This window comes from Pongo pygmaeus, chromosome 20 (assembly GCF_028885625.2).
Source record: "Pongo pygmaeus isolate AG05252 chromosome 20, NHGRI_mPonPyg2-v2.0_pri, whole genome shotgun sequence".
Lineage (NCBI taxonomy): Eukaryota > Metazoa > Chordata > Mammalia > Primates > Hominidae > Pongo > Pongo pygmaeus.
In genome coordinates this window covers 19,311,619-19,338,091 of record NC_072393.2, presented here as the reverse complement: position 1 = coordinate 19,338,091, position 26,473 = coordinate 19,311,619, and the positions used below count along the sequence as shown (strand labels likewise).

Here is a 26,473-nt window from a genome sequence, read left to right as displayed (position 1 = left end):
GCTGGAACCCCATTGCCAAGCTCCTGGTGTAGGGCAGAGAGCTGCGTCTCCACTAGGTGCGCCTCCCAACGCCCTGGCGTGGGCCGTGTCCTTTTGAAGAATGAGAATGTTTCATTGAGCCTACGCCTCCTGAATGCGGGAAGGCCACGGGATGGTCCCAAGACTGTGCCAAGGCGTGCCAGGCCTCGGGTCCTTGAGGAGGAGCGAGGGCTCCAAGAACGGTGAGGTCGGAGCGGGCCGGGGCGATGGAGCGGGAGCGGCGTGGCGTGCTGGAGGGCCGGGAGGAGCGGAAGTCGCCAGTTGAGGGGACTGCCTGCTAGTGTCCCCCGTGCCCCCCGTCACGGGCACGGCGCGGTGGGGTGGGGGAGCGGGCGGCGCGCGGGGCAGGCATGGGGGCGCGACACGGCGGTGCGCGGGGTCTCTCGGGGTCCAGGTCCAACGGGCCCCCAGCTCCGGCCCCCGTCTCCCCACGCCTGAGTTTCTCTGCTGGGAAATGGGCAGGGGCGCGGGCCCGCCTCCAGGGCGCCCCGCGTCCCCACCGGCCGCCCCCCAGCCGCGCCCCCGGCGGGGCGGAGCTTGCGCCGGTCCCGCCCCTCCGCCCTCCGCTCTCCCGCCCGCGCGCCCCCGGCCCAGCTGCGGCGCGTGACGCGGGGCGCGCGGCTCCGTCGGCTACCGCGGGCGGGCGCAGGCGACGGGCACGGCGGGCTAGCGGGCGGTATGGCGGCGGCAGGGCCCGCGGCGGGGCCGACGGGGCCCGAGCCCATGCCGAGCTACGCGCAGCTAGTGCAGCGCGGCTGGGGCAGCGCGCTGGCGGCGGCGCGAGGCTGCACGGACTGCGGCTGGGGGCTGGCGCGTCGCGGCCTGGCTGAGCACGCGCACCTGGCGCCGCCCGAGCTGCTGCTGCTGGCGCTCGGCGCGCTGGGCTGGACCGCGCTGCGCTCCGCGGCCACTGCGCGCCTCTTTCGGGTCAGTGTGGCGGGGGTCCGGGACGAGGGGACCCCGGACTGGGGGAAGCCGGGACCGGGGACCTGGGGCCGCCGGCGCGTTCCTTTCTTCCAGTGCTGGCTGCTGCGGATGAAGGGGTCGCCGGAACGTGGGTGGGGGCCTCGGGCTGGAGAGGCCCAGGACGTTGGAGCCCCAGGATAAGGTCTCTCGGGCCGCCGCGCGCCCCCTTCAGACAGTGCGGCGTGGGGGAACCGGGTGGATGCGGGGGTGTGGCCGGGCTGGGGTGAGTCTGGGACATGGGGGGGCCCGAGACAGGTGGGATGTTTGAGACGTGGGGGACCGAGGCACGGCCCTTTCCGGTCAGTTTGGGACCAGGGGGCCTCGCGCGGTGGATGGCTCCGGCCACCGCGCGCTCTTTCCGGCAGGGCCGAGCCAGACATTGAGAAGCCCAGGACCGGGAACGGGAGGGATCGGCGCACCGCGGCCTGCGCCATGCGCCTCCCTGCCATGCGGGCTGCGCGCTGGCCTGGAGCGAGGTCTGCTGCCGGTTTTCTGCGGGGTCCGTGCGGCGGCGGGGCCGGCTTGCCCGCTGCAATCGGGAAGAGGCAGGAGCTGCCGGGTCGCTGCCTTGTGCCTGTCTGGGGTCAGCGCCACCCTCCGACCAGGGATGGCAAGGGCCTGGGTGCTCTGTCCACGCCAGTGGTCGCTCCCTTGGAGGTGACATGGCCCGGGGCTTCAGGGTTGGACAGTGCTGCCTCCAAGAGGCGACAGCAGAATTCCCCAGTTTCTGCTGAGACCATCGCCCCTACGAGAGAGTGACCATGATGGTGACATTAGCGCCTGACCCCACTCACTTCCCTGGGGAGGGGTCGCTGTGGCAGGAGCTGGTTGGAAGGTGTTTGGGCCTTTAGCTTGGCCTGGACACCCCCGTGGACCAGCTGGTATCACCCCGCCCGCCTGGCTGGAGGGTGCAGGGACAGTGTGCCCAGCGCCAACAAAGGGGCCTTTCTCTGCTGGCCGGGAAGAGGCTGGCCCTTGTGAGGTCGATGATGGGCTGTTGTCTGACTGCCACTCTCCCCACTCCCGTCCCCATATCACCCACATGGGGGAGAGACCCCAGCCACACCCCTGCTGTGGGAGGGGGAGACAGGGCTGTCCAGGGCTCCTCCCTGGGTCCGCAGTGGTCTTTATCCTGCTTGTTGCCCCTGCCTTCTTCCCGATTTCCAGCTGGGAAGTCCGAGACCCAGGAGGGCAAGCGGCCCCCCACCCTCGCTGGACAGGAGGATGTGGCGGCTGGTAGACTACCAGGGCGGAGCCCGGGGGCCCTCCCCAGCCCCTTGGGTGGGGTGCTCGCCCCATTTCGAGGCTCGCCCTTCCTCAGAAATGGGTGGAGGGGCTGCCGGGTGTTCCGAAGCTCATCTTCTTGGCAGCAGCCTCGTTGCCAGGGGTTACCGGAGCCGGCTCCAGCTGTCTCCATGACAACTGTTGGGTGCTCTGGGCTCCGGCCCCCTCAGCCTCTGGGAAGGGGGTGGGACTTGTCCAGGGGCGGGGCTTGGCCGGGCAGCTCTGGAGCCCCGCCCCCAGGGAGCTTGAGCCCCCCGCACCCACCCACCGCACTCCCCAACCCCTGCCTTGGAGCCAGCAGCTTCCTCTGCACTCCCAATACCCCCTCAGGGTCTCAGCTCGCCTGTGACACCTTTTCCGTCTCTTGTCCCCTTTTTTTGCCTCCAGCCCCTCCTCCCCTTTCATCGCCCCCAAGTTCCCATGTCCCCCCCACACCTTCCCCCCAGTCTCTCCCAGCCCCCTAGCCTCTGGTCTCTCCAGATTCCCGCACTGAAGGGGCGGCTTCCTCACAAGTTCTTCCTCTCCCCTATGTGTCGGTCCCATGGGGCTCTCTGTGTTTCCCAAGATGCCCCCATATAACCCCTCCATGTTCCCTTCAAGGGTCACTTCCAGCCCAACTCCCTTGGGCTGACGCATCCATCTGTCTCCCTCACCGTAAGCCCAAGTGTCCCCCTCCCGGCCCCCAGAGCCCTCCTGCTCCCCTCGGGGCCTCCCCCCTCACTCCCCTCCCAGCACCGCCGCGGCCGGACAGCTGGGCACTAAGTTTAGCCTTGGCAGGCGCCTGTGGGCTCTGTTTATGCTCCAGGTGGCTGTGGGCATGGGGGACAGGCCTTCCCAGTGCTGCCCGGCCTGGGGAGTCCCTGGGCCTCAGTTTCCCCACCCTGAAGGAGCAGTCTCTGGCCCCCAGCACCAATGGCTGCCCGCCCGTCTTCTCCCTCATAGCCCCTGGCGAAGCGGTGCCGCCTCCAGCCCAGAGATGCCGCCAAGATGCCCGAGAGCGCTTGGAAGTTTCTCTTCTACCTGGGCAGCTGGAGCTACAGTGCCTACCTGCTGTTTGGCACCGACTACCCCTTTTTCCATGACCCGCCATCTGTCTTCCACGGTAGGCCCTGAGGGGATGGCCAGGAGGGCTCTGCTTAAAACACAAAGACGCCAGGCTTGTGGTCCCAGCTACTCATGAGGCAGAAGCAGGAGGATCGCTGGAGCCCAGGAGTTAGAGGCCAAGGGGAGCTATGAGCATGCCACTGCACTCCAGCCTGGGCGACAGAGTGAGACACTGTCTTGTATCCAAAAAGAAAAAGAGGGCCGGGCGCAGTGGCTCACGCCTGTAATCCCAGCACTTTGGGAGGCCAAGGTGGGTGGATCACGGATCACGAGGTCAGGAGATCGAGACCATCCTGGCTAACACGGTGAAACCCCGTCTCTACTAAAAATACAAAAAATTAGCTGGGTGTGGTGGACGCCTGTAATCCCAGCTACTCGGGAGGCTGAGGCAGGAGAGTCGCTTGAACCTGGGAGGCAGAGGTTGCAGTGAGCCGTGATCGCGCCACTGCACTCCAGCCTGGGTGACAGAGCGAGACTCCGTATTAAAAAAAGAAAAGAAAAGAAAAAAAGAACAGTGTAAGGGGATGCTTATCAGAATCAGAGCTCCTATGGGTGTCTCAGAAGTTAAGCCAGCCCCAAGACAAAGGTGATCCCTGGGGACAGGAAAGGGGGTATCTGGCCGTGTTGGAGCTCAGGGAAGACATCCTGGAGGGACCCCTGTGTGGGTCCAGGCAGGCATTCCAGGTGTCGGTAACAGCATGTGCGAAGGCCCGGAGGCACTCACATTGCATGGGGACAGGAGGAGGGTGGCAGCAGAGAGCTGAGGCAGCAGTTTGAGTTCCTCCTGAATGTGGTGGGTTTTTTTGTTTTTTTTTGAGACAGAGTCTCGCTCTGTCGCCCAGGCTGGAGTGCAGTGGCGCGATCTCGGCTCACTGCAAGCTCCGCCTCCCAGGTTCACGCCATTCTCCTGCCTCAGCCTCCTGAGTAGCTGGGACTACAGGCGCCCGCCACCATGCCTGGCTAATTTTTTGTATTTTTAGTAGAGACAGGGTTTCACCGTGTTAGCCAGGATGGTCTCAATCTCCTGACCTCATGATCTGCCCGCCTCGGCCTCCCAAAGTGCTGGGATTACAGGTGTGAGCCACCGCGCCAGGCCTGAATGTGATGTTTTTAAGCACAGCATGGAGAGGATTGGGTTTTGTGGATGACAAAATGCTTCCTCTGGCTGCCCTGTGGAGGTGAGAGGGTCCCCTTGGTTTGCACCATCTTGGTGAGGAGATAAACATGATGAGGCCTGGTGCAATGGCTCACACCTGTAATCCCAGCACTTTGGGAGGCTGAGGCAGGTGGATCACTTGAGGTCAGGAGTTCAAGACCAGCATAGCCAACATAGTGAAACCCCTTCTCTACTAAAAATACAAAAATTAGCCAGGCATGGTGGCATGTGCCTGTAATCCCAGCTACTTGGGAGGCTGAGGCAGGAGAATAGCTTGAACCCGGGAGGCGGAGGTTGCAGTGAGCTGAGATGGTGCCACTGTACTCCAGCCTGGGTGACAGAGCAAGACTTCATTTCCAAAAAAAAAAAAAAAAAAGATGATGAGAATGAGAAGTGGGCTGGGCGTGGTGGCTCACTGGCTCACACCTGTAATCCTAACACTTTGGGAGGCGGAGGTGGGAGGATTACTTGAGCACAGGAGTTCAAGAGCAGCTGGGGCAGCATGCTGAGACCTCCATCTCTACCAAAAATTAGCCTGGTGTGGTGGGGCACGTCTGTAGTACCAGCTACTTGGGAGGCTGAGGTGGGAGAATTGCTTGAACCCGGTAGGTGGAGGTTGAAGTGAGTTGAGGTCATGGCACTGCACTCCAGCCTGGGCAACAGAGCGAGACCCTGTCTGGGGGTGGGGGGGTGGAGGGGAAGATGATAAGAAGTGGCTGTGTCCAGTTGATTGGAGTGGATGTGGCCTGGGCTCCGGGTGGGCTGGGCAGGGAGGTGGCTGCAGCGCGCTCTGTGTGACCTGTCCTGGCAGAGAATGCAGGGCAGGGCCGGCATCGCCACTGGGCAGGCTGATGCAGGAAACCCCATCCGCAATGGGGCAGTGGGGGCTGCGGCTTCTCTGCCCTGCGAGGACCACCAGGGCTGTGGGCCAGGGAGACACATGATAGCTGTTTCCTGCCATGTGATGGGAACAGCCTAGAGGGCTCCTGGTGGCACAGAGCCCAGAGTGTACAGTGGATGTGCCACCTGTGGGGCCACTTTTCCCATGTAACACACCTTGATCTCCTAGAGGGAGGTGTTAGCTGTTGCTCAGTTTTTCTTCTAGACGGATGACCCATGATCAAACTCTCATAACTTTTTTTTTTTTTTTTTTTTTTTTGAGATGGTCTCACTCTGTCACCCAGTCTGGAGTGCGATGGCACGATCTTGGCTCACTGCAATCTCCATCTCGCAGGTTCAAGCGATTCTCCTACCTCAGCCTCCTGAGTAGCTGGGATTATAGGCACGTGCCACCACACTCGGCTAATTTTTGTATTTTTGGTAGAGACGAGGTTTCATCATGTTGGCCAGACTGGTCTCAAACTCCTGACCTCAGGTGATCCGCCCGCCTCAGCCTCCCAAAGTGTTGGGATTACAGGCATGAGCCACCGTGCCTGGCCTCTCTTAACATTTTGGAATGGATTTGCCTTTAGCTTCTTTTTTTTTTTTCCCAGACGGGGTCTTACTCTGTTGCTCAGGCTGGAGTACAGTGGTGCGATCATGGCTCACTGCAGCCTGGACCTCCTGGGCTCAAGCAATCATCCCACCTCAGCCTTCTGAGTAGCTGGGACACAGGTGTGTGCCACCACTCCCAGCGAATTTTTTTGTATTTTTTGGTAGAGATGGGGTCTCACTATGTTGGCCAGGCTGGTCTTGAACTCCTGGCCTCAAGCAGTCCTCCCACCTCAGCCTCCCAAAGTGGTGGGATTACAGGCATGAGCCACCTCGTCCAGCCTTAGTTGCTTTTTGTAAATGACACTCACGTTAGCTGATTATTTCCATGTGCATTTATTGAGCGACTACTGTATGCCACAGCTGAGACACAGCTAGTAACGGGTCAGAGAAAGCCCTGTGCCCTCATGAAGCTGGCCATGTGGCAGGGGCGACAGACAGTGCAGTATGCGGTCTATCAACAGCAATAAGTGTGGACGAGAAAACTTGTGTGGAGAGAAGAGGCAGTGTGCTGTGTTGGGGAGGTGGGGAGGGGCAGTTTTTAGCAGGGACAGGGGTGGCCCCACTGAAGGGGACTGAGTGAGGGCCTGGAGGTGCCTGGGGCAGGCAGGAGAGGCAGGGACTGCTGTCCAGGCGAGTGGGGGCCATGCCATCCAGGACTCGGAGGCCACGGTCAGGATTTGTTACTTATCTGTGGGCTGGGAGCAGAGGAGGGATGTCACCCTGGGTTGGGCATCTACCCCAGGGGTCCAGGAGGGGGCTGACAGCAGGAGCTGGAGCCTGAAGGGACTCCCACCAGGACTGAGCTGAGGGGAAGGGATGGGAGCAAAGTGGCCAATTTTAGAAATGTTTAGAAGGCAGAGCTGATAGTATTTGCTGCCACCCTACAGGTGGTATGAAAGGAAGAGGGTGAGGATGATGCTAGGGTCTTGTGAGATGGGGGCTGGTCAGGGAGACCAAGATTCTGGATTCAGGGATGGAGACAAGGCAGGGATGGCACTGAGTGTCCCAACAGCAGGTGGGATACGAGTATGAAGAGGTGGGACAGGCCAGGCATGGTGGGACAGGCCAGGCATGGTGGCTCACTCCTGGAATCCCAGTACTTTGGGAGACCAAGGTGGGAGGATCACTTGAGCCCAGGAGTTCGAGACCAACCTTGGGAATATAGTGAGACGCCATCTCTACAAAAAATAAAAAGATAAAATCAGCTAACAAATGGCTTAGATGGATATGGTGGCGTGTGTCTGTGGTCCCAGCTCCTGGGGAGGCTGAGGCAGGAGGCTGAGGCTGAGGCTTGAGCCCGGAGGTCGAGGCTGCAGTGAGCCAAGATTGCACCACTACATTCCAGCCAGGGTGACAGAGTGAGGCCCTTTCTCAAAAAACAAAAGGAGGGAGAGGAGATTTGAGACCCCTGAACTAAGCCAGGACTTCCCCCCTATCCTGTGGGGAGGTAAAGCTACAGGAGGGTTGAGGGGCCCCTGTTGGAAAGGTGGGCAACAGATCCAGCAAGGTGGCCCTGGGCAAAAGCTCGGGCTCACATGTTTCTGGAGAGTCAGGATGGAGACGATCAGGGCATTTCAGAGTTTCAAACAATTTTCATTGAAATTCTGGAAGAGGGCCGAAGAGGGCTGGGCGCAGTGGCTCACACCTGTAATCCTAGCATTTTGGGAGGCTGAGGTGGGCGGATCACTTGAGGCCGGGAGTTCGAGACCAGCCTGGCCAACATGGTGAAACCCTGTCTCTACTAAAAATACAAAAATTAGCCAGGCGTGGGGATGCATGCCTGTAATCCCAGTTACTCGGCAGGCTGAGGCAAGAGAATCGCTTGAACCTGGGAGGTAGAGGTTACAGTGAGTCGAGATCACGCTACTGCACTCCAGCCTAGGCGACAGAGCAAGACTCTGTCTCAAAAAAAAAAAAAAGGAAATTCTGGAATAGGGTGTGGAATAGGGGAGGGTTTTTTGTTTGTTTGTTTGTTGTTTGTTTTTTTGAGACGGAGTTTCGCTCTTGTTGCCAGGTTCTTGTTGCAATGGCACGCTCTTGGCTCACCACAGCCTCTGCCTCCTGGGTTCAAGCAGTTCTCCTGCCTCAGCCTCCGGAGTAGCTGGGATTACAGGCATGCACTACCACACCTGGCTAATTTTGTATTTTTAGTACAGACAGGGTTTCACCATGTTGGTCAGGCTGGTCTTGAACTCCCGACTTCAGGTGATCTGCCTGCCTCGGCCTCCCAAAGTGCTGGGATTACAGGCGTGAGCCACCTCACCTAGCCTGTTTAGTTTTTTTTTTTTTTAGAGACAGGGTCTCACTCTGTCGCCCAGGCTGGAGTGCAGTGGTGTGATCTCAGCTCACTGGAACCTTTGCCTTCTAGGTTCAAGGGATTCTCCTGCCTTAGCCTCGTGAGTAGCTGGGATTACAGGCACGAGCCACCACACCCAGCTAATTTTTTTTTTTGAGACGGAGTCTCGCTGTGTCACCCAGGCTGGAGTGCGGTGGCACCATCTCAGCTCACTGCAACCTCCACCTCCCAGGTTCAAGTGATTCTCCTGCCTCAGCCTCCCGAATAGCTGGGACTACAGGTGTGCATCACCACGTCTGGCTAATTTTTGTATTTTTAGTAGAGCTGGGGTTTCACCATGTTGGCCAGGCTGGTCTTGAACTTCTGACCTCAAGTGATCCACCCACCTTGGCCTCCCAAAGTGGTGGGATTACAGGCGTGAGCCACCTCAGTTGGCCTCCATTTTTTATTGAGGTAAAATGTATGTAACTTGAAATCAGGCATTTTAGCCAATCACAAAAAGACAAATACTATGTGATTCCACTTATATGAGGTTCCTACAAGTCATCCCACTCATAGAGACAGAAAGTGGGATGGGGGGGTGCCAGGGGCTGGGGGAGGGGGGAGGGGAATGGGGAGAGACTGTTTAATGGGGACAGAGGACTGTTCCATTGGGGAAGAGGAGAGTGTTCTGGAGATGGCTGCTGGTGACGGTTGCACAACAATGTGTACTTAACAGATGGCTTAGATGGTAAGTTTTTGCCATATAAATCTTACCACAATTTTTTTTTTTTTTTTTTTTTTTTTTTTTGGGAGATGGAGTTTCACTCTTGCTGCCCAGGCTGGAGTGCAATGGCGTGATCTCGGCTCACCGCAACCTCCGCCTCCTGGGTTTAAGTGATTCTCCTGCCTCAGCCTTCCGAGTACCTGGGATTACAGGCATGCGCCACCATGCCCAGCTAATTTTTGTATTTTTAGTACAGACAGGGTTTCGCCATGTTGGCCAGGCTGGTCTCCAACTCCTGACCTCAGGTGATCCACCTGCCTCCGCCTCCTGGCCAAAAATTGACCATTTTAAAGCGAACAGTTCATCAGCTTTTAGTCCATTCACAGTGTTGTTCAACCACCCCCTCTGTCTAGGTCTGGAACATTATCATCCCCCACAAAAAGAAACCCCGTCCCATTAGCAGTCACTCACCAGTCCTCTCCCCCAGCCCCTGGCAGCCACCAATCTGCTTCCTGTCTCTGTAGATTTGCCTGTTCTGGGCATTTCAGATCACTGGAGTCTCACACTGTGTGACCTTTTGTGTTTGGCTTCTCTTACTCAGCATCATGTTTTTGGGGTTCACCCACATTGTAGCATGGATCCGTGCTTCATTCTTTTTCATGGCTGCATAGTATTCCACTGTGTGGAGGTAGCCTGTCTATTCTTCATCCATCCACTAATGCACATTCGGGTTGTGTCTGCTGTTTGGTTGTGTGCTGCTGTGGACAGGGACACATGAGTATCTCTTTGAGTCCCTGTTTTCCATTGTCAGGCACACACCCTAGTGGACTTGCTGGGTCATGGTGACCGTTTGTGTGTACATGGCCATCAGGGCTGAGTGAGGACAGTGGACAAACAGTCATGGAGGCCAGGGATCGCTGGAGAGATGTGGGCAGGAGACAACAGTGCCTGGACTGGGGTGGGGGTGGCATGGGCCAAAGAGGGGACCCTGGATGGGGGTCCTAGTGTAACTCGGCTGCAGAAGGGGCCAGGCCGAGATGAAAGTTGTCGCAGAGGTGGTTCATGGGGCATCTGGAGGCAGCTGGGCTGCAGGGCAGGTCACCAAGGCAGGGGCTAGGAAGCCGCAGATGGAGGCTGGAGGGTCTGTCTCGGGGGTCTGCAGAAAGGGAGTGGCCAGAGAACGGGGAGCAACCCAGAGAGTTCCAGGTTGGTATGAGCAGAGCACAGCATGGCTTCCCGCCTTTTTTTGTTTTTTGTTTGTTTGTTTTGTTTTGTTTTGTTTTGAGACAGGGTCTGGCTGTGTCTCCCAGGCTGGAGTGCAGTGGCAACATCTTAGCTTCTGCCACCACCTCTGCCTCCCTCCAGGACTTAAGTGATCCTCCCATCTCAGCCTCCGAGTAGCTGGGACTACAGGCATACAACACCTCACCCGGGTTTTTTTTTGTTTTTTGTTTTTTTTTGCGACAGAGTCTCGCTCTGTCGCCCAGACTGGAGTGCAGTGGCGCGATCTCGGCTCACTGCATGCTCCGCCTCCCAGGTTCATGCCATTCTCCTGCCTCAGCCTCCCGAGTAGGTGGGACCACAGGCGCTCGCCACCACACCCAGCTAATTTTTTGTATTTTTAGTAGAGACGGGGTTTCACTGTGTTAGCCAGGATGGTCTCGATCTCCTGACCTTGTGATCCGCCCACCTCGGCCTCCCAGAGTACTGGGATTACAGGCGTGAGCCACTATGCCCGGCCCCGGCTAATTTTTATATTTTTTTTGCAGAGACAACATCTCACCATGTTGTCCAGGCTGGTCTCGAACTCCTGGACTCAAGCAACTCTCCTGCCTCGGCCTCTCAAAGTGCTGGGATTACAGGTGTGAGCCACCGTGCCCATCCAGAGCATAGCCCTTGACTTCGGTGTCTGGCAGCCTCTGGGGATGTGGCTGAGGAGAGGAGGAGGTGGACGTGGTGAGGTGGGCTGGTGTGTGACCCATCACCTGAGTGTGGTGGCCAGGTGCACCAGGAGGCAGGAGGAGGGGAAGGTGAGGCAGGACCCGCTTGGTGGGAGACCCTGCGCTTGGTGGCATGGTGTGCCTAGGCATGGCAAGACTCCATGGGCAGCCGCCTCTGTCAGGGCCAGGGATTTGCAGGGAGTGGGCCCAGGACACCCGCAAGCCAGGGACCTGTTAAGACAAAGACAGGAAGAGGGCCGGGCGCAGTGGCTCATGCCCATAGTCCCAGCACTTTGGGAGGCCGAGGCGGGCAGATCACCTGAGGTCAGGAGTTCAAGACCAGCCTGGCCAACACAATGAAACCCTGTCTCTACTGAAAAAAAAAAATTAGCTGGGCATGGTGGTGGGTGCCTATAATCCCAGCGACTCGGGATGCTGAGGCAGGAGAATCACTTGAACCCAGGATATGGAGGTTGGAGTGAGCCGAGATCCCGCCACTGCACTCTAGCCTGGGCTACAGAGCAAGACTCCAGCTCAAGAAAAAAAACAAAAAAACGAGAAGGGGCACTGGGCTGGTTGAGGTGGCTCATGCCTGTAATCCCAGCACTTTGGGAGGCCAAGGCAGGAGGATTGCTTGAGCCCAGGAGTTCGAGACCAGCCTGGGCAACATGGCAACACAAAAATTAAAAAATAAATAAATTATCCAGGCATGGTGATGGGTGCCTGTGGTCCCAGCTACTCAGGAGGCTGAGCTGGGAGGATCACTTGAGCCCAGGAGGTCGAGGCTGCAGTGAGCTATGATCACACCACTGCACTCCAGCATGGGCCGCAGAGCAAGACCTACTCTAAAAATATATATAAAAAATTTAAAATGTATATAATGATAATAATGTGTCTATATTAGTTCAGCATTTGTAGCAAATATGCCACTTAAAGCCAGGGAAATGGAAATCCGTGGGTGTGTTGGGGCAGAAGAGAGAAAGGAACTTTCTGTCCTATCTGCTCAATTTTTCTAGAAACCCAAAACTCTTCCTAAAATAAAAATCCCTCCTGGCCGGGCACAGTGGCTCACACCTGTAATCCCAGCACTTTGGGAGGCCGAGGCGGGTAGACCACCTGAGGTCAGGAGTTCGGGTCCAGTCTGTCCAACATGGCAAAAGCCCATCTCTACTAAAAATACAAAAAAATTAGCCGGGCATGGTGTCCGGCACCTGTAATCCCAGCTACTCTGGAGGCTGAGGCAGGAGAATCACTTGAACCTGGGAGGTGGAGGTTGCAGTAAGCTGAGATCGTGCCGCTGCACTCCAGTCTGGTGACAGAGCGAGACTGTGTCTCAAAAAAAAAAAAAAAAAAAAAAAAAAAGATGGCTGGGCGTGGTGGCTCACGCCTGTAATCCCAGAACTTTGGGAGGCCGAGGCGGGCGAATCATGAGGTCAGGAGATCGAGACCATCCTGGCTAACACAGTGAAACCCCGTCTCTACTAAAAATACAAAAAGTCAGCTGGGCTTGGTGGCATGCACCTGTAGTCCCAGCTACTTAGGAGGCTGAAGCAGGAGAATCGTTTGAACCCAGGACGTGGAGCTGAGATCACGCCACTGCACTCCAGCCTGGGCGACAGAGGGAGACTCTGTCTCGAAAAAAAAAAAAAAAGAATTGGAAATGGAAAGCCAGCAATCAGACACTCACGGTTACCTGGGTACTGGGAGGACGTGTGTGGCTTGGAGGGTGTCATCGGGTCATGGAGGCGGTTGTCTAGAGGCTTCGCAGCGCCCTGACTGTGAGATTTGGCTCTCCGCAGACTGGATGCCGGGCATGGCAGTGCCACGGGACATTGCAGCCGCCTACCTGCTCCAGGGAAGCTTCTACGGCCACTCCATCTACGCTACGCTATACATGGACACCTGGCGCAAGGACTCGGTGGTTATGCTGCTCCACCACGTGGTCACTCTCATCCTCATCGTCTCCTCCTACGCCTTCCGGTAAGGACAGGATCGGGTGGCAGGGGGCCGAGGCACAGCCCACACAGAGTGCGGAGGCTGATGATGTTGCTGCAGGGCACAGAGGAGGCCGTGGAGGGGATCACATCAGGTCGGAGTGCTCAGGGGTCCGACGAGGGGACAGACCAGAGGGAGGAAGGCTGAGGAGGGGATGTGGGCCTGGAGATTCCTGAGGGAGATTCCGCAGGGATGGGGTGAAACAGGCCCAGAGAGCCATAGCCACCCCACCCCACTCACCCACCCAGCTCCTCAGACGCTGCCCTTGACCAGCCAGGTCACACACCCAGGAGTTCCTGAGTACCTGCCATGCCCAAGCAATGGGGGCACGGCTGTGAACGCAGCTGACACACCCTGATGTTCTAGAGCCAACCACGGCCGTCAGTGAGCCTTTCAGATGGAGTCTGTCCAAACCTCACCGTGCTGTGTGCATAAAACCCACCCCGGCTTCAAAGCCTTTGTATACAACCGAGTGAAAATATCTTATCCACCCTTTTATTTCTCTCTTTTTTTTTTTTTGAGACAAGGTCTCGCTCTGTCACCCAGGCTGGATTGCAGTGGCGTGACCATAGCTCACTGCAGCCTGGACCTCCTGGGCTCAAGTGATCCTCCCAACTCAGCTCCCTGAAGTGCGGGGATTACAGGCGTGCGCCACCACGCCTGGCCTTGTTATCTCGACTCCATATTGAAATGACAATATTTTGGATATACTGAATTAATTAGAATGCATTATTAAAATTAATATTACCTGTTTTCTCTTTCTTGTTAAATGTGGCCGACAGAAACTTTAAAATGAAATACACTGCTCATATACTATTCCTACGGGACTAGCCACTCTAGCTGCGATAATAGAGTAGCCACGCCCCACAAATATAGAGCAACAAAGAGGTGGCCCTTTCAACTTTAATTAGACTTAAATAAAACTCCAGGAGCAGTAGCTCATGCCTGTAGTCCCCCAGCTACTTAGGAGGCTGAGTCAGGAGGATTGCTTGAACCCAGGAGTTTGAGTTCAACCTAGGCAACATAGGGAGACCCTGTCTCTAATAAATAAATTTTTAGGCTGGGCGCAGTGGCTCATGCCTGTAATCCCAGCACTTTGTGAGGCCGAGGCGAGCGGATCACGACGTCAGGAGATCGAGACCATCCTGGCTAACACAGTGAAACCCTGTCTCTACTAAAAATACAAAAAACTAGCTGGGCGTGGTGGTGGGCGCCTGTAGTCCCAGCTACTCAGGAGGCTGAGACAGGAGAATGGCATGAACCCGGGAGGCGGAGGTTGCAGTGAGCCGAGATCATGCCACTGCACTCCAGCCTGGGCGACAGAGTGAGACTCCGTCTCAAAAATAAATAAACACATACATAAATATATTTTTTAAATTACTTTATCTTATTTATTAATTTACTTACTTATTTTTTTGAGACAGGGTCTCGCTCTGTCGCCCAGGCTGGAGTGCAGTGCCATGATATTGGCTCACTGCAACCTCCGGCTCCCAGGTTCAAGCAATCCTCCCGCCTCGCCTCAGCCTCCCAAGTAGCTGGGATTACAGGGGTATACCATCACACCAGCTAATTATTATATTTTTAGTAGAGATGGAGTTTCTCCATATTGGCCAGGCTGGACTTGAACTCCTGACCTCAAGTGATCCACCTGCCTCAGCCTCCCAAAGTGCTGGGATTACAGGTGTGAGCCACCACGTCTGGTTAGTTTAAAAAATAATTTTAAAAAGCCCCCATTCCATTCCTCAGCCACACAAGCCACAGTTCAAGGGCTCAGTGGCCACAAGTGGCTGGTGGCTCCCATGTTGGACAATACAGGTTTAGAACGTTGCCATAGTTCTAGAAAGTTCTATCAGACAAGGCTCTCTAGAGGGCAGAATCAGATGATAGAACCAAAAAGGAAGGAAGGAACAGTTCATTTGAAGGTGATAAGGATTACGGAGAAAAGGCCAGGTGCAGTGGCTCATGCCTGTAATCCCAGCACTTTGGGAGGCCGAGGTGGGCGGATCACCTGAGGTCAGGAGTTCGAGAACAGCCTGGCCAACATGGTGAAACCCTGTGTCTGCTAAAAATAAAAAAATGAGCTGATTAGCTGGGCATGGTGATGAGTGCCTGTAGTCCAAGCTACTCAAGAGGCTGAGGTGGGAGAATTGCTTGAACCCGGGAGGCGGAGGTGGCAGTGAGCCGAGATCTCACCACTGCATTCCGGCCTGGGCAACAGAGCGAGGCTGTGTCTCCAAAAAAAAACTGTGGCTGCAGGTGTTAGGTGTAGGTGCGTTGGTCTGGGGGTGACAGATGAGCAGATGAGCAGAGACTGAAAGGAGTGAAGGGAGGTGCTGAACACCAGGCACTGGCATGCTGGGTCATGGGGACAGCACGTGCAAAGGACCTGTGGCAGGAGACAGAGCAAGGAACAGGGACTTGGTGAGAGACACTTCCCCAAGTCCAGGGTGAATCCAGGCCCCTCGGGCAGTGCATCTGTCAGGTGGAGACTCTGCGGAAGGACAGGGGATGGTCTTTGGGCTTATTAAGATTCTAATGGGGCTGGGCACGGTGGCTCACACCTGTAATCCCAGCACTTTGGGAGGCCAAGGCAGGTGGGTCACATGAGGTTGGGAGTTCGAGATCAGCCTGACCAACATGGTGAAACCCCGTCTTTACTAAAAATACAAAATTAACTGGGCGTGGTGGCGCATACCTGTAATGCCAGCTACTTGGGAAAGCTGAGGCAGGAGAATTGCTTGAACCCGGGAGGTGGAGGTTGCGGTGAGCTGAGATCGTGTCATTGCACTCCAGGCTGGGCAACAAGAGCAAGACTCTGTCTCAAAAAAAAAAAAATTAAAAAAAAAAAAGGATCCTAATGGGCTGTGGCAGAGGCCTTTCCTGCAGCGATGGCCAGGCTGCACGTACAGACCTGGAAGTCTCACCATGGTGGTGGTGTCCAAAGTGAGGGACAAGTTCATGGAGGATCTGGACATAGAGTGGCCCAGGCCTGTGAGAGTCGGAGGTCATAGAGGGTCAGAGGTCACCAAGATGAGGAGGGGCCAGCAAGGAACTTCCAAGACTGGGCACAGTGGCTCCCGCCTGTAATCCCAGCACTTTGGGAGGCCAAAGTGAGAAGATCGCTTGAGCCCAGGAGTTTGAGGCCATTCTGGGCAACATAGCGAGACCCAGTCTCTACTAAAAATTAAAAAAATTAGCCGGGTGTGGTGTTGCTTTCCTGTAGTCCCAGCTCCTGCGGGGGCTGAGGTGGGAGGATCACTTGAGCCTAGGAGTTTGAGGCTGTAGTGGGCCCGATCACACCACTGCACCCCAGCCTGGGTCACAGAGCAAGACCCTGTCTCAAAAGAAAAATAAACTTCCAGGGAGCCCCCTGGGCCACACGGGGACACTGAGGCAAGGAAGATGAGGGTCTGGTTGGGGGGTGCACAGCTAAGTGGGGGACAGTGAGGAAAGGGCATCCTGGGAAGTGGAGATGGGCAGGGCAGGCAAGCCAGGAAGGGTGGCTTTGAAGAGGCCCACGGGGAGCCTGAGGTGTAGCCCAGGGACTTTGTGCTGGGGGCCTTAGTGCAGAGTGGAGGTCCCCCAGTGTGAGCCGCCCTCTCCTCTCTGCCTGCTGCTCCCCCAGGTACCACAATGTGGGCATCCTTGTGCTCTTCCTGCACGATATCAGTGACGTGCAGCTTGAGTTCACCAAGCTCAACATTTACTTCAAGTCCCGCGGCGGCTCCTACCATCGGCTGCATGCCTTGGCAGCAGACCTGGGCTGCCTCAGCTTCGGCTTCAGCTGGTGAGTGGTAGGGAGTGCTGGGCAGGGAGGGAGGTGTGGCCTGGTGAGGTGGGTGTGGCCAGAAAAGGGGCGGGACCAGGCAGGGAAGGAGACGGGGCCCAGTGAGGTGGGTGTGGCATGACAAGGGAGGGGCCTCATGATTTGGGTGGGACTGTGAAGAGGCGGGGCTTTACAGGAAAGGAGTAGGACTAGGGTGGGGCCAACTGAGCTAGGAGTGGGGCTGGGCAGAAAAGGATAAGCCAGGTGAGGTGGGTGGATCCAGGAAGGGGAGGGGCCTGGTGAGATGGGTTGGGCCAGGCGTGGAAGGGGAGGAGCTAGACTAATACAGAGCAAGCCAGAGGTGGGGCCAAGCAGGGTTGGGGTAGGGCTAGGCAGAGAAAGAGGTAGGGCTTTGGTGTGGTGGGGAAGACCTGACAGAGAAAGGGAGGCGCTGTGCAGGGAAGGAGGTGGGGGCTTGGTGAGGTGGGCGGGGCCTGGCAGAGAAGGGGAGGGACTGGGCCGGGAAGGAGGTGGGGCCTTGGTCAGGTGGGTGGGGCCTGGCAGGGAAGGAGGTGGGGCCATGGTGAGGTGGGCGGAGCCTGGCAGGGAAGGAGAGGGACTGGTCAGGGAAGGAGGTAGGGCCTTGGCGAGGTGGGTGAGGCCTGGCAGGGAAGGGGGCGCTGGGCAGGGAAGGATGTGGGGCCTTGGCAAGGTGGGTGGGGCATGGCAGGGGAGGGGGACAGAGCAGTAGTAGAAAAGAAATAGGTGGGCAGAGGTGGGCAAGGATGGGACAAGGGGGCAAGGGTGGGTCTAGGACGGGATAGGACAGGGACTGGGTAGGGCACCGTCCCCCTCCACCCACGGCCTCCTGACTCCTCCCACCGCAGGTTCTGGTTCCGCCTCTACTGGTTCCCGCTCAAGGTCCTGTATGCCACCAGTCACTGCAGTCTGCGGGCAGTGCCTGACATCCCCTTCTACTTCTTCTTCAATGCGCTCCTGCTGCTGCTCACCCTTATGAACCTCTACTGGTTCCTGGTGAGTTGGCCCCAGCTCTCCTCCACAGTGGCGGTCCCGTCCTCGTCCCAATCCCTGTCCCTTCCTCAGGCAGTCCCGGGGAGGGGCACCTTAGGTGACAGACAGCCTGTGTGGAGGGCCTGGGACAGGAGCATACAGCTGTCAGCAGGGCAGTGGCGTGGCGGGCTTTCTTCTCACTGGCACCTCCCTCCCCTCTCGCAGTACATCGTGGCATTTGCAGCCAAGGTGTTGACAGGCCAGGTGCGCGAGCTGAAGGACCTGCGAGAGTATGACACAGCCGAGGCCCAGAGCCTGAAGCCCAGCAAAGCCGAGTGAGTGTGGAGGGGCCCGCGCCCTGCGTTCCCTCCTTTAGTGTCACCCGTCCAAGCGTGCTTGTGGGCAGGCCCCCAAGACCCAGCAGCAGATGAGGCCGACGCGGATGCTGCCCCCCAAGCCTACTCCAAAACAGAGACTTGCAATAAAGGCGTGGATGATGTGGCCAGTACCCTGAAGGACAGGACAGTGAGGAAGGGGAGGGAGAGGCTGGGGAGGGGCAGGCAGGGCGACAGGCAGGGTCTTGGCGGTAGGGACACTGAGGGCCAGGCCTAGTGGCTGGCGTGGCCGGAGTGGCGAGCCAGGGCCCCATGGGTGGTGAGGAGTAGTTGTTGGCCAGGCTGGATGACGACCTCTGACCCATGTCGCCACTGGAGCTGGTGGCAGTGGGGCTGGGGAGGAAGGAACGCCAAGGGCCGCAGAGAGAGCCCAGGCTCCATCTGGGCTGAGACATCTGGCCTCCGAGTCTGACAGGGGAGCCCACTGCCCAGTCAAACAGGAGCTGGGGCTGGGAGCTCAGACTCAGTCCAGCCCAGGAGGGAGTCCTGGGGAAGGAGACAGCCCACGAGCCTCACCAGCCCTGGGTGACAGCCAGATGGTGTCCGAAGCCCCAGGCCTGGGGCAGGCAGTGGGTGCCTGGGCCAGGGATGAATGGAGGCCGAATTGGGTAACAAGCAGAGTCGGGGTGTGCAGTGTCTCATAGGCAACGTGAGGAGTGTTTGAGCAGGAGCCAGGGCAGGAGGTTGTGGAAGGCCCTGGAAGGTGCTGATCAGCCAGGCCCTCTGATTTGGCCAGTGGGGGCCATCAGTGACGTGGGAACGATGGTTTCAGGGAAGCAGTGGCTCAGAGCTCCGTGACATTTTTTGGAACGGGAGGTGTGAGATGCAGACATTTAACACATCCGGGGCTGTAGCCAGGCAGAGGAGCATCAGACCCCCCACCCTGTTTGGAAGGGAGAACCCATCAGATTCGCCTTGGGTGTAGATGAAACAGAAATAAAAGAATCAAAGACGACTCAAGACTTTTGGCTCGAGCTGGTATTGACTGAAATGGGATTGGGGCAGGGTCACATGGGTTCTGGCAGATGCGGCATTAGGAGCCTCCTTTTGAGGGTGTTAGATTGCACTGTCCTTTGAGCATGAGTCAAGAATTCTTTTTTTTTTTTGAGACAGGGTCTCACTCTGTCGTCCAGGCTGGAGTGTGCGGTGGCACGATCTCGGCTCGCTGCAACCTCCGCCTCCCAGGCCCAGGAAGTGATCCTCCTGCCTCAGCCTCCCAAGTAGCTGGGACCACAGGCATGCACCACCATGCTGTGCTAACTTTTGTATTTTTTGTAGAGCTGGGGTTTCCTCATGTTCCTCAGGCTGGTCTCAAACACCTGGGCTCAAGTGATCCACATGCCTTAGCCTCCCAAAGCTGCTGGGATTACAGGCATGAGCCACTGCAGCTGGCCTGAGTCGGGAATTCTCCAGAGATCAGCTAGGTCTCCCCAAGGAGTCTTCCAAAGGTGGCAATGGCTAAAGGGGGCACCAGTTTGGCCACATCTAGACACCAGGAAGGTCCTCTTGCTGTAGAACAGTGAGCTCATGGTGGGGACATCCTTGGAGGTGCAGAACCCAGAACAAGAGGAAGCCAGACCTCCCAGCCCCACCAGTGTCTGGCTCTGTCCCCGCTGAGGATGTCTCATCAGAACACAGGGTAAGAGCTGGCATGTCCTCTAGGACGGCAAAGCATGGACTCTGCACAGAAGTGCCAGAGTGTATCAGGGAACATCCTGCGATGATTGATCCCATAGGCACCACCAGCAGAATTCAATTCCTCCAAGGACAGCCGGAGTTAGCGCAGTTGGGTATAAAACAGGATGGGATGAAGGCAGTCAGGCTGAGAGACGTCTTCCAAAAGAGCCTGTCAGGATGCCCAGAAACTGTCAAGATCATGGGAAACAGGGAAAGACTGAGGAACAATCCAGGGTCAGAGGAGACCAAGGAGACAGATGCCACCTGCAGCATGGGCTCCTGGACCAGGAAAGGGACCTTCACCAAGAAGCTGGTGAATTCAAATCATATGGAGAGTTTAGTTAATAGCAAAGCACCAATGTTGGTTTCTTTAGCTGCGACCCATGTGCCATGGAAATGTAAGCTGTAATGTCAGGGAAGCTGGATGGAGGTGACATGAGCTCCCTCTACTCCCTTTGTAGCATCTCTGTAAATCTAAAATTATTCTAAAATAAAAAAGTGTTTGGCCAGGCGTGGTGGCTCACGTCTGTAATCCCAGCACTTTGGGAGGCCAAGGCAGGAGGATGGCTTGAGGCCAGGTGTTCAAGACCAGCCTGGGCAATATAGGGATATCCAGTTTCTACACACACATACACACACACACAACCCAAAAAACCAAAAAAACCCAGCCATGTGTTGTGGCACACACCTATAGTCCCAGCTACTCAGGAGGCTGAGGTAGGAGGATTGCTTAAGCCAGGGAGCTGCAGTGAGCCGTGATCACACCACTATACTCCAGAGCAACAGAGCAAGACCCTGTCTCAAAACAAAGAAAAAAACCAAACCAAAACAAACAAAAAAGTTTATTTTAAAAACAGGTATGAGAGACCATCAAAAATGGCATTGAAGGCCAGGTGCGGTGGCTCACGCCTGTAATCCCAGCACTTTGGGAGGCCAAGGCAGGTGCATCACTTGAAGTCAGGAGTTGGAGACCAGCCTGGCTAACATGGTGAAACCCCGTCTCTACTAAAAATACAAAAAATTATCCAGGCATGATGACGCACGCCTGCAATCCCAGCTACTAAGGAGGCTGAGGCAGGAGAATCGCTTGAACTTGGGAGGCAGAGGTTGCAGTGAAAAAAAGGCATTGAATGTTACTTTCCCAGGGACTCTATAACAACAAAAGTAACACAAACTTGTGACTTAAAACCACAGGAACTTATTCTCTAATATTTCTGGATGACAGATGTTGAAAATCAAGGTCAGCTGGGCGGTGCTCCCTCTGGGAACTCTAGGCGAGGATCCCTCCTTGACTCTTGGGCTTCTGGTGGCTCCAGGCATTTCTTGTTTTGTGGCTGTATCACTCCAGTCTCAGTCTCTGTCTTCCCAGGGCTTTCTCTTCTTCTCTTCCGTCTCTCTTCTCTCTTATAAGGACACTTGTCAATGGTGAAGCAGGTCAGGGTCACTGGTCTTATTGTCTAAGGTGTTGTCTGAGCTTGTGGTCTCACGACCAAGAAAATCAAGGAACGTGGACACAAAGTCTGAGGTTGGAGCAAAAGTTTAATAAAAGAAAGCTCTCCACAGCAGAGAGAGGATTCCAGGTGGATTACCGTTTTAACAGTTGAATCCAAAAGCTTCTTTTTTTTTTTTTTTTTTTTTTTTGAGACAGTGTCTTGCTCTGTCGCCCAGGCTGGAGTGCAGTGGTGTGATCTCAGCTCACTGTAACCTCCGCCTCCCAGGTTCAAGCAATTCTCCTGCCTCAGCCTCCTGAGTAGCTGGGACTACAGGCATGTGTCACCAGACCCAGCTAATTTTTGTATTTTTACAAATGGGGTTTCACCATGTTGGCCAGGCTGGTCTTGAACTCCTGACCTCAAGTGTTCCTCCTGCCTCAGCCTCCCAAAGTGTTGGGATTGTAGGCGTGAGCCACCGCGCCCAGCCTGTTTCTTCTTTCTCTTTTTTTTTTTTTTTTTTTTTTTTTTTTTTAGCGACAGGGCCCCACTCTGTTGCCCATGCTGGAGTGCACTGGCTCAATCATAGTTCACTGCAGCCTCAACCTCCTGGGCTTAAGTGATCCTCCCGCCTCAGCCTCCCAAGTAGCTGGAACCACAGGCACCCACCATCATATCCAGCTAATTTTAAAGTGTTTTTGTAGAGACGAGATCTCACTATATTACCCAGTCTGGTCTCAAACTCCTGGCCTCAAGCAATCCTCCCACCTCAGCCTCCCAAAGTGCTGGCATTACAGGCATGAGCCACTGCCTGGTTCCGAAAATCCAATCAGGATTGGAACCCTTCAGAAAACCAAGACCGAGAACCACTTTTAGATAACTCAGGAGGCATGAAGCACATCAGAGAGCAATTAATTGGCTTGATCTCTTCCTCACCCCATTGCACCCCACTGCTGCTTCTTGAGCAGCCTCATCTCCAGGGTCCCCTCATCTGTACCCCTTCCCCTGAATTCCCTGTCCTCCTCATGGCCCTCAGGGGACCCCTGGTGATGTGGGTAGCCAGTACCCTTCTCTCCTACACTGATGCCCGTAGCTTCCTTGTGGTCACTCCCATGTCCTTGTCATGACCCAGCCCCTCTGTCCAAAGTCCCCATTGCCCTCTCAGGGGCTGCCGGGACCAGCCATCCATTGAGACACTCTCACCTCTCTCTGGATCTGGTGACCTGCACCCAATACTCCGTAAATCCCATTTTCACCTCTGCTGCACCTGCCACCGCCCCTGCAGCAGTTCTAAAGAACTGGGCTGGGCACGGTGACGCACACCTGTAATCCCAGCACTTTGGGAGGCCGAGGCTGGAGGATGGCTTGAGCCCAGGAGGTCAAGGCTGCAGTGAGCCACGACTGCACCACTGCACCCCAGCTGCGGTAACAGAGCAAGACCCTGTCTCAAAAAATAAAAATAGAAAACTGTGAACTTCAGCGCCTATGTCTGGCCCATGTAGGAGCATCTTCCCTCCTGAGGGTTCCTGGGCACCAGCTGTCCCCATCATCATCATCTCCTGCACTGATAATCTGGCCAACATGTCCCCAAGAAAGCAGGAGTGGCCGGGTGAGGACGTCCACCTGCTGCTACAGTGGACAACAGTCCCTCTCTCTCTGAGGCTAGGGATGTTCACCCAGCTTTGCCTATTCAAGGACATTTCAACCCAGGAGAGAACGTGCTCTCTGCTCTTCTCCACCACTGGCCTCATCAGCCTGTTTCCCTCCCTTGTAGCAGAATTCCTAGATCCTCCTGGGTCTTCCTCAAGCCCAGCTGTGCCCAGTCTTCCTCCCCTCATCCGGAAGACCACTCCTGTCCAGCTCCCATGTGGCTCTCTTGGTGCTAACCCCAGAGAGTCCCCTCCCCTTCTTCTTCTTATTCTTTTTTTTTTTTTTTTTTTTCGAGACAGTCTCGCTCTGTCACCCAGGCTGGAGTACAGTGGTGAGATCTCGGCTCACTGCAACCTCTGCCTTCCAGGTTCAAGCGATTCTCCTGCCTCAGCCTCCCGAGTAGCTGGGATTACAGGCCTGTGCACCACACCTGGCTAATTGTTGTATTTTTGTTAGTAGAGATGAGGTTTCACAATGTTGGCCCAGGCTGGTCTTGAACACCTGACCTCAGGTGATCCACCCATCTCGGCCTCCCAAAGTGCTAGGATTACAGGTATGAGCCACCATGCTTGGCCCCGGCTATGTTTAAAATTTTTGTAGAGATGGGGGTCTCACTGTGTTGCCCAGCCTGATCTCGAACTCCTAGGGTCAGGTGATCCGCCTGGCTCGGCCTCCCAAAGTGCTGGGATTACAGGCGTGAGCCACTGCTCCTGGCCCTTGAAGCCCTTTATTTGCTCTGCACTCCTGCTCTGTCTCTCTGGCCTCCTGGCTGGCCTCTTCCTCTTCTGGGGCCCTTTCTCTGCCCACACTTAATCCACACCAACTCCCACATTTCTCTCCTAGCCACGAAGCTCCGCTGAGTGTCATTCTCCATCTCCCATGTTTGACATTTCCAGCATCTTCTAAAATATCTCAAATCAGCCCCCAATTTCACCCCAGACTCCCTCTCTAGTGATAGACTAGTGTCAACACTAGTCTCTCAGTGTTGACAGCAATTTGGGGCAAAACCCTTGCAAGACCCCAGGGGGCCCTGTCTCCTCTGTCTCCCTCTCCTCCTCATCTATGAAGAAACATCTAGAAAGTGCCTGCATCATCCTTCTCTCTCTGCACCCTCGCTCTGACTCTTTTCACCACAGTGGTGGATAGAAGCCGAAAGGTGTCAATCAGAGTAAGGCCATCTGGGCCCGGCATGGTGGCTCACGCCCATAAGTCTCAGCACTTTGAGAGGCTGAGGCGGATGGATCACCTGAGGTCAGGAGCTCGAGATCAGCCTGGCCAACATGGTGAAATCCCGTCTCTACTAAAAATATAAAAATTGGCGGGGCGCGGTGCTCACGCCTGTAATCCCAGCACTTTGGGAGGCCGAGGCGGGTGGATCACCTGAGGTCAGGAGTTCTAGACCAGCCTAGCCAACATGATAAAACCCCATCTCTACTAAAAATACAAAAATTAGCTGGGCGTGGTGGCAGGCACCTGTAATCCCAGCTACTTGGGGGGCTGAGGCAGGAGAATCGCTTGAACCCAGGATGCAGAGGTTGCAGTGAGCCAAGATCATGCCACCGCATTCCAGCCTGGGGGACAAGAGCGAGACTTCGTCTCAAAAAAAAAAAAAAAAAAATTTACCCCGGGCATGGTGGTGCATGCCTGTAATCCCAGCTACTCGGGAGGCTGAGGCAGGAGAATCCTGTGAACCTGGGAGGCAGAGGTTGCAGTGAGCCAAGATTGTGCCACTGCACTCCAGCCTGGGCGACAGAGCGAGACTCCGTCTCAAAAAAAAAAACAAAAAACAAGAAAAAAAGATAACAGAGAAAAGCTATCTCCCCCAAGGTGGGTACACCCCCACCCACACCCCAAAAGGCAAATACTGACAGCTGTTTCTGAGTGGGTAGAGAACACTTTGAAGCTTTTGCAGAAAAAACAAACAAGAATCAGCAGGAAAGCTCTGATAAAAAGCGCCGATGCTAAACTTTACCATTAGAGGAATCTATACTCTCTGTGGGAACTGAGTGGAGAAACTGACCTAAGACCTTAAAACCTTTAGCAAATACTAAAGACCATCCTGGAGGGCAGGAATGGAAAGCACGGGAACCCTCTGGAAAACAGTCAGGGTGTGTCTTTGTTTCCCGTAAGCCTCAGGGCAAACCCCCACCTTATACCAAAGGTGTTGATGCAGAAATGGAATCCCTGGAGTCATTCCGAGAGCCAAAAGGGGAGAGTGTGTCACTTACGGGAAGAATCGAGAAGCCACAAGGGTGGACGAAGAAACACCACTTACGGTCTCAAGGATCGCAGGCAAAATCAGAAGACAAGTGACAGATGGGAGGTCCAAGCAAGGCTTATCTCCTTTCAGATAAAGACCAACAGTCCTTGGATGGGGACAGCCAGTTGGCTGTGAAATGCATGCAGAGAAGCTGAGCTTCAGCCTAAGAGAAGAGCGAATTAAAGTGACAGAAGCCCTTTGGGAGGCGGAGGAGGGCTGACTGCTTGAGCCCAGGAGTTTGAGACCAGCCTGGGCAACATAGCGACCTCACCTCAACAAACAATAAAAAAGTTAGCTGGGGCCAGGAGCGGTGGCTCACGTCTGTAATCCCAGCACTTTGGGAGGCCAAGGTGGACGGATCACCTGAGGTCAGGAGTTCAAGACCAGCTTGGGTGATATGGTGAAACCCTGTCTCTACTAAAAATACAAAAATTAGCTGGGTGTGGTGGCAGGTGCCACCACACTACTCAGGAGGCTGAGGCAGGAGAATCGCTTGAACTCAGTAGGCAGAGGTTCCAGTGAGCTGAGATTGTGCCACCACACTCCAGACTGGGCAACAGAGCAAGATTCTGTCTCAAAAAAAAAAAAAAAAAAAAAAAGCTGGGAGTGGTGGCATGCCCCTGTAATCCCAGCTACTCTGGAGGCTGAGGTGGGAGGATCCATTGAGCCTTGGAAGTCGTGCCACAGCTCTAGCCTGGAGCACAGAGTAAGACCGAAAAAAAAAAAAAAAAAAAGAAAAGAACATGGAAGGGAAGTAAGTAGGGACAGCAGATGCCAGCCAGGGCCACTGGAGTCAAGGACTAGCCTTCGTGGGGTGGGTGGTGGAGGAGAGGAGGATGTGCAGGGTCCCACTGTGGAGGCGGTGGAGTTGTCAGGCCCAGGCTGGTACGTGGCTTTTGCCCTCCAGCGGCCTGGAGAGGCAGGGAGGAGGGGAAGAGGAAGGTTTAATTGGAGAGGGGGTAGCAAGGAGGAAGTGCCAGGGTGCCAGGAGGAACATACGTGCCTACGGGTCAGGTTGAAGAAGAGGCAGGGTGAAGGCGAGGCCCGGGCCTGGCCAGGTAAAAGGAGCCAGGGGGTGTGAAACGGCCAGAGAAGAAGCAGGAAAGAGGGCCAGGCGGCCGCGTGGGGCTCCCAGGCTAACCTGCCCCGGTTCTGACCCCCAGGAAGCCACTGAGGAACGGCCTAGTGAAGGACAAGCGCTTCTGAACCCCTCGGCCCCGCCCCCGTGGACCCGGCCCCACCCCGAATACCCCGCCCACACCCCCCGTCCTTGGCGCCCCTCCACCCCCTCCAACTCTGCTCCT

General features: G+C 55.8%; 1 protein-coding gene across 3 annotated transcripts; it reads left to right on the top strand.

Annotated features, from left to right (window-relative positions):
* The first annotated feature begins 546 nt into the window (after nt 1-546).
* On the top strand, nt 547-26,473 carry CERS1 (ceramide synthase 1). Of its 3 annotated transcripts, none has more exons than XM_054465007.2 (7): nt 547-966; nt 3,232-3,391; nt 12,785-12,965; nt 16,606-16,767; nt 17,634-17,781; nt 17,983-18,092; nt 18,925-21,436. In XM_054465007.2, the coding sequence occupies exons 1-7, from the start codon at nt 718-720 to the stop codon at nt 19,004-19,006; spliced, it is 1,092 nt and encodes a 363-aa protein (XP_054320982.1). In that variant the 5' UTR covers nt 547-717; the 3' UTR covers nt 19,007-21,436. The 3 variants fall into 3 exon arrangements, with proteins under 3 accessions (XP_054320982.1, XP_054320981.1, XP_054320980.1); XM_054465006.2 differs by lacking the exon at nt 18,925-21,436 and adding an exon at nt 25,260-26,323 and having other exon boundaries at nt 551-966; XM_054465005.2 differs by lacking the exon at nt 18,925-21,436 and adding an exon at nt 26,333-26,473 and having other exon boundaries at nt 553-966.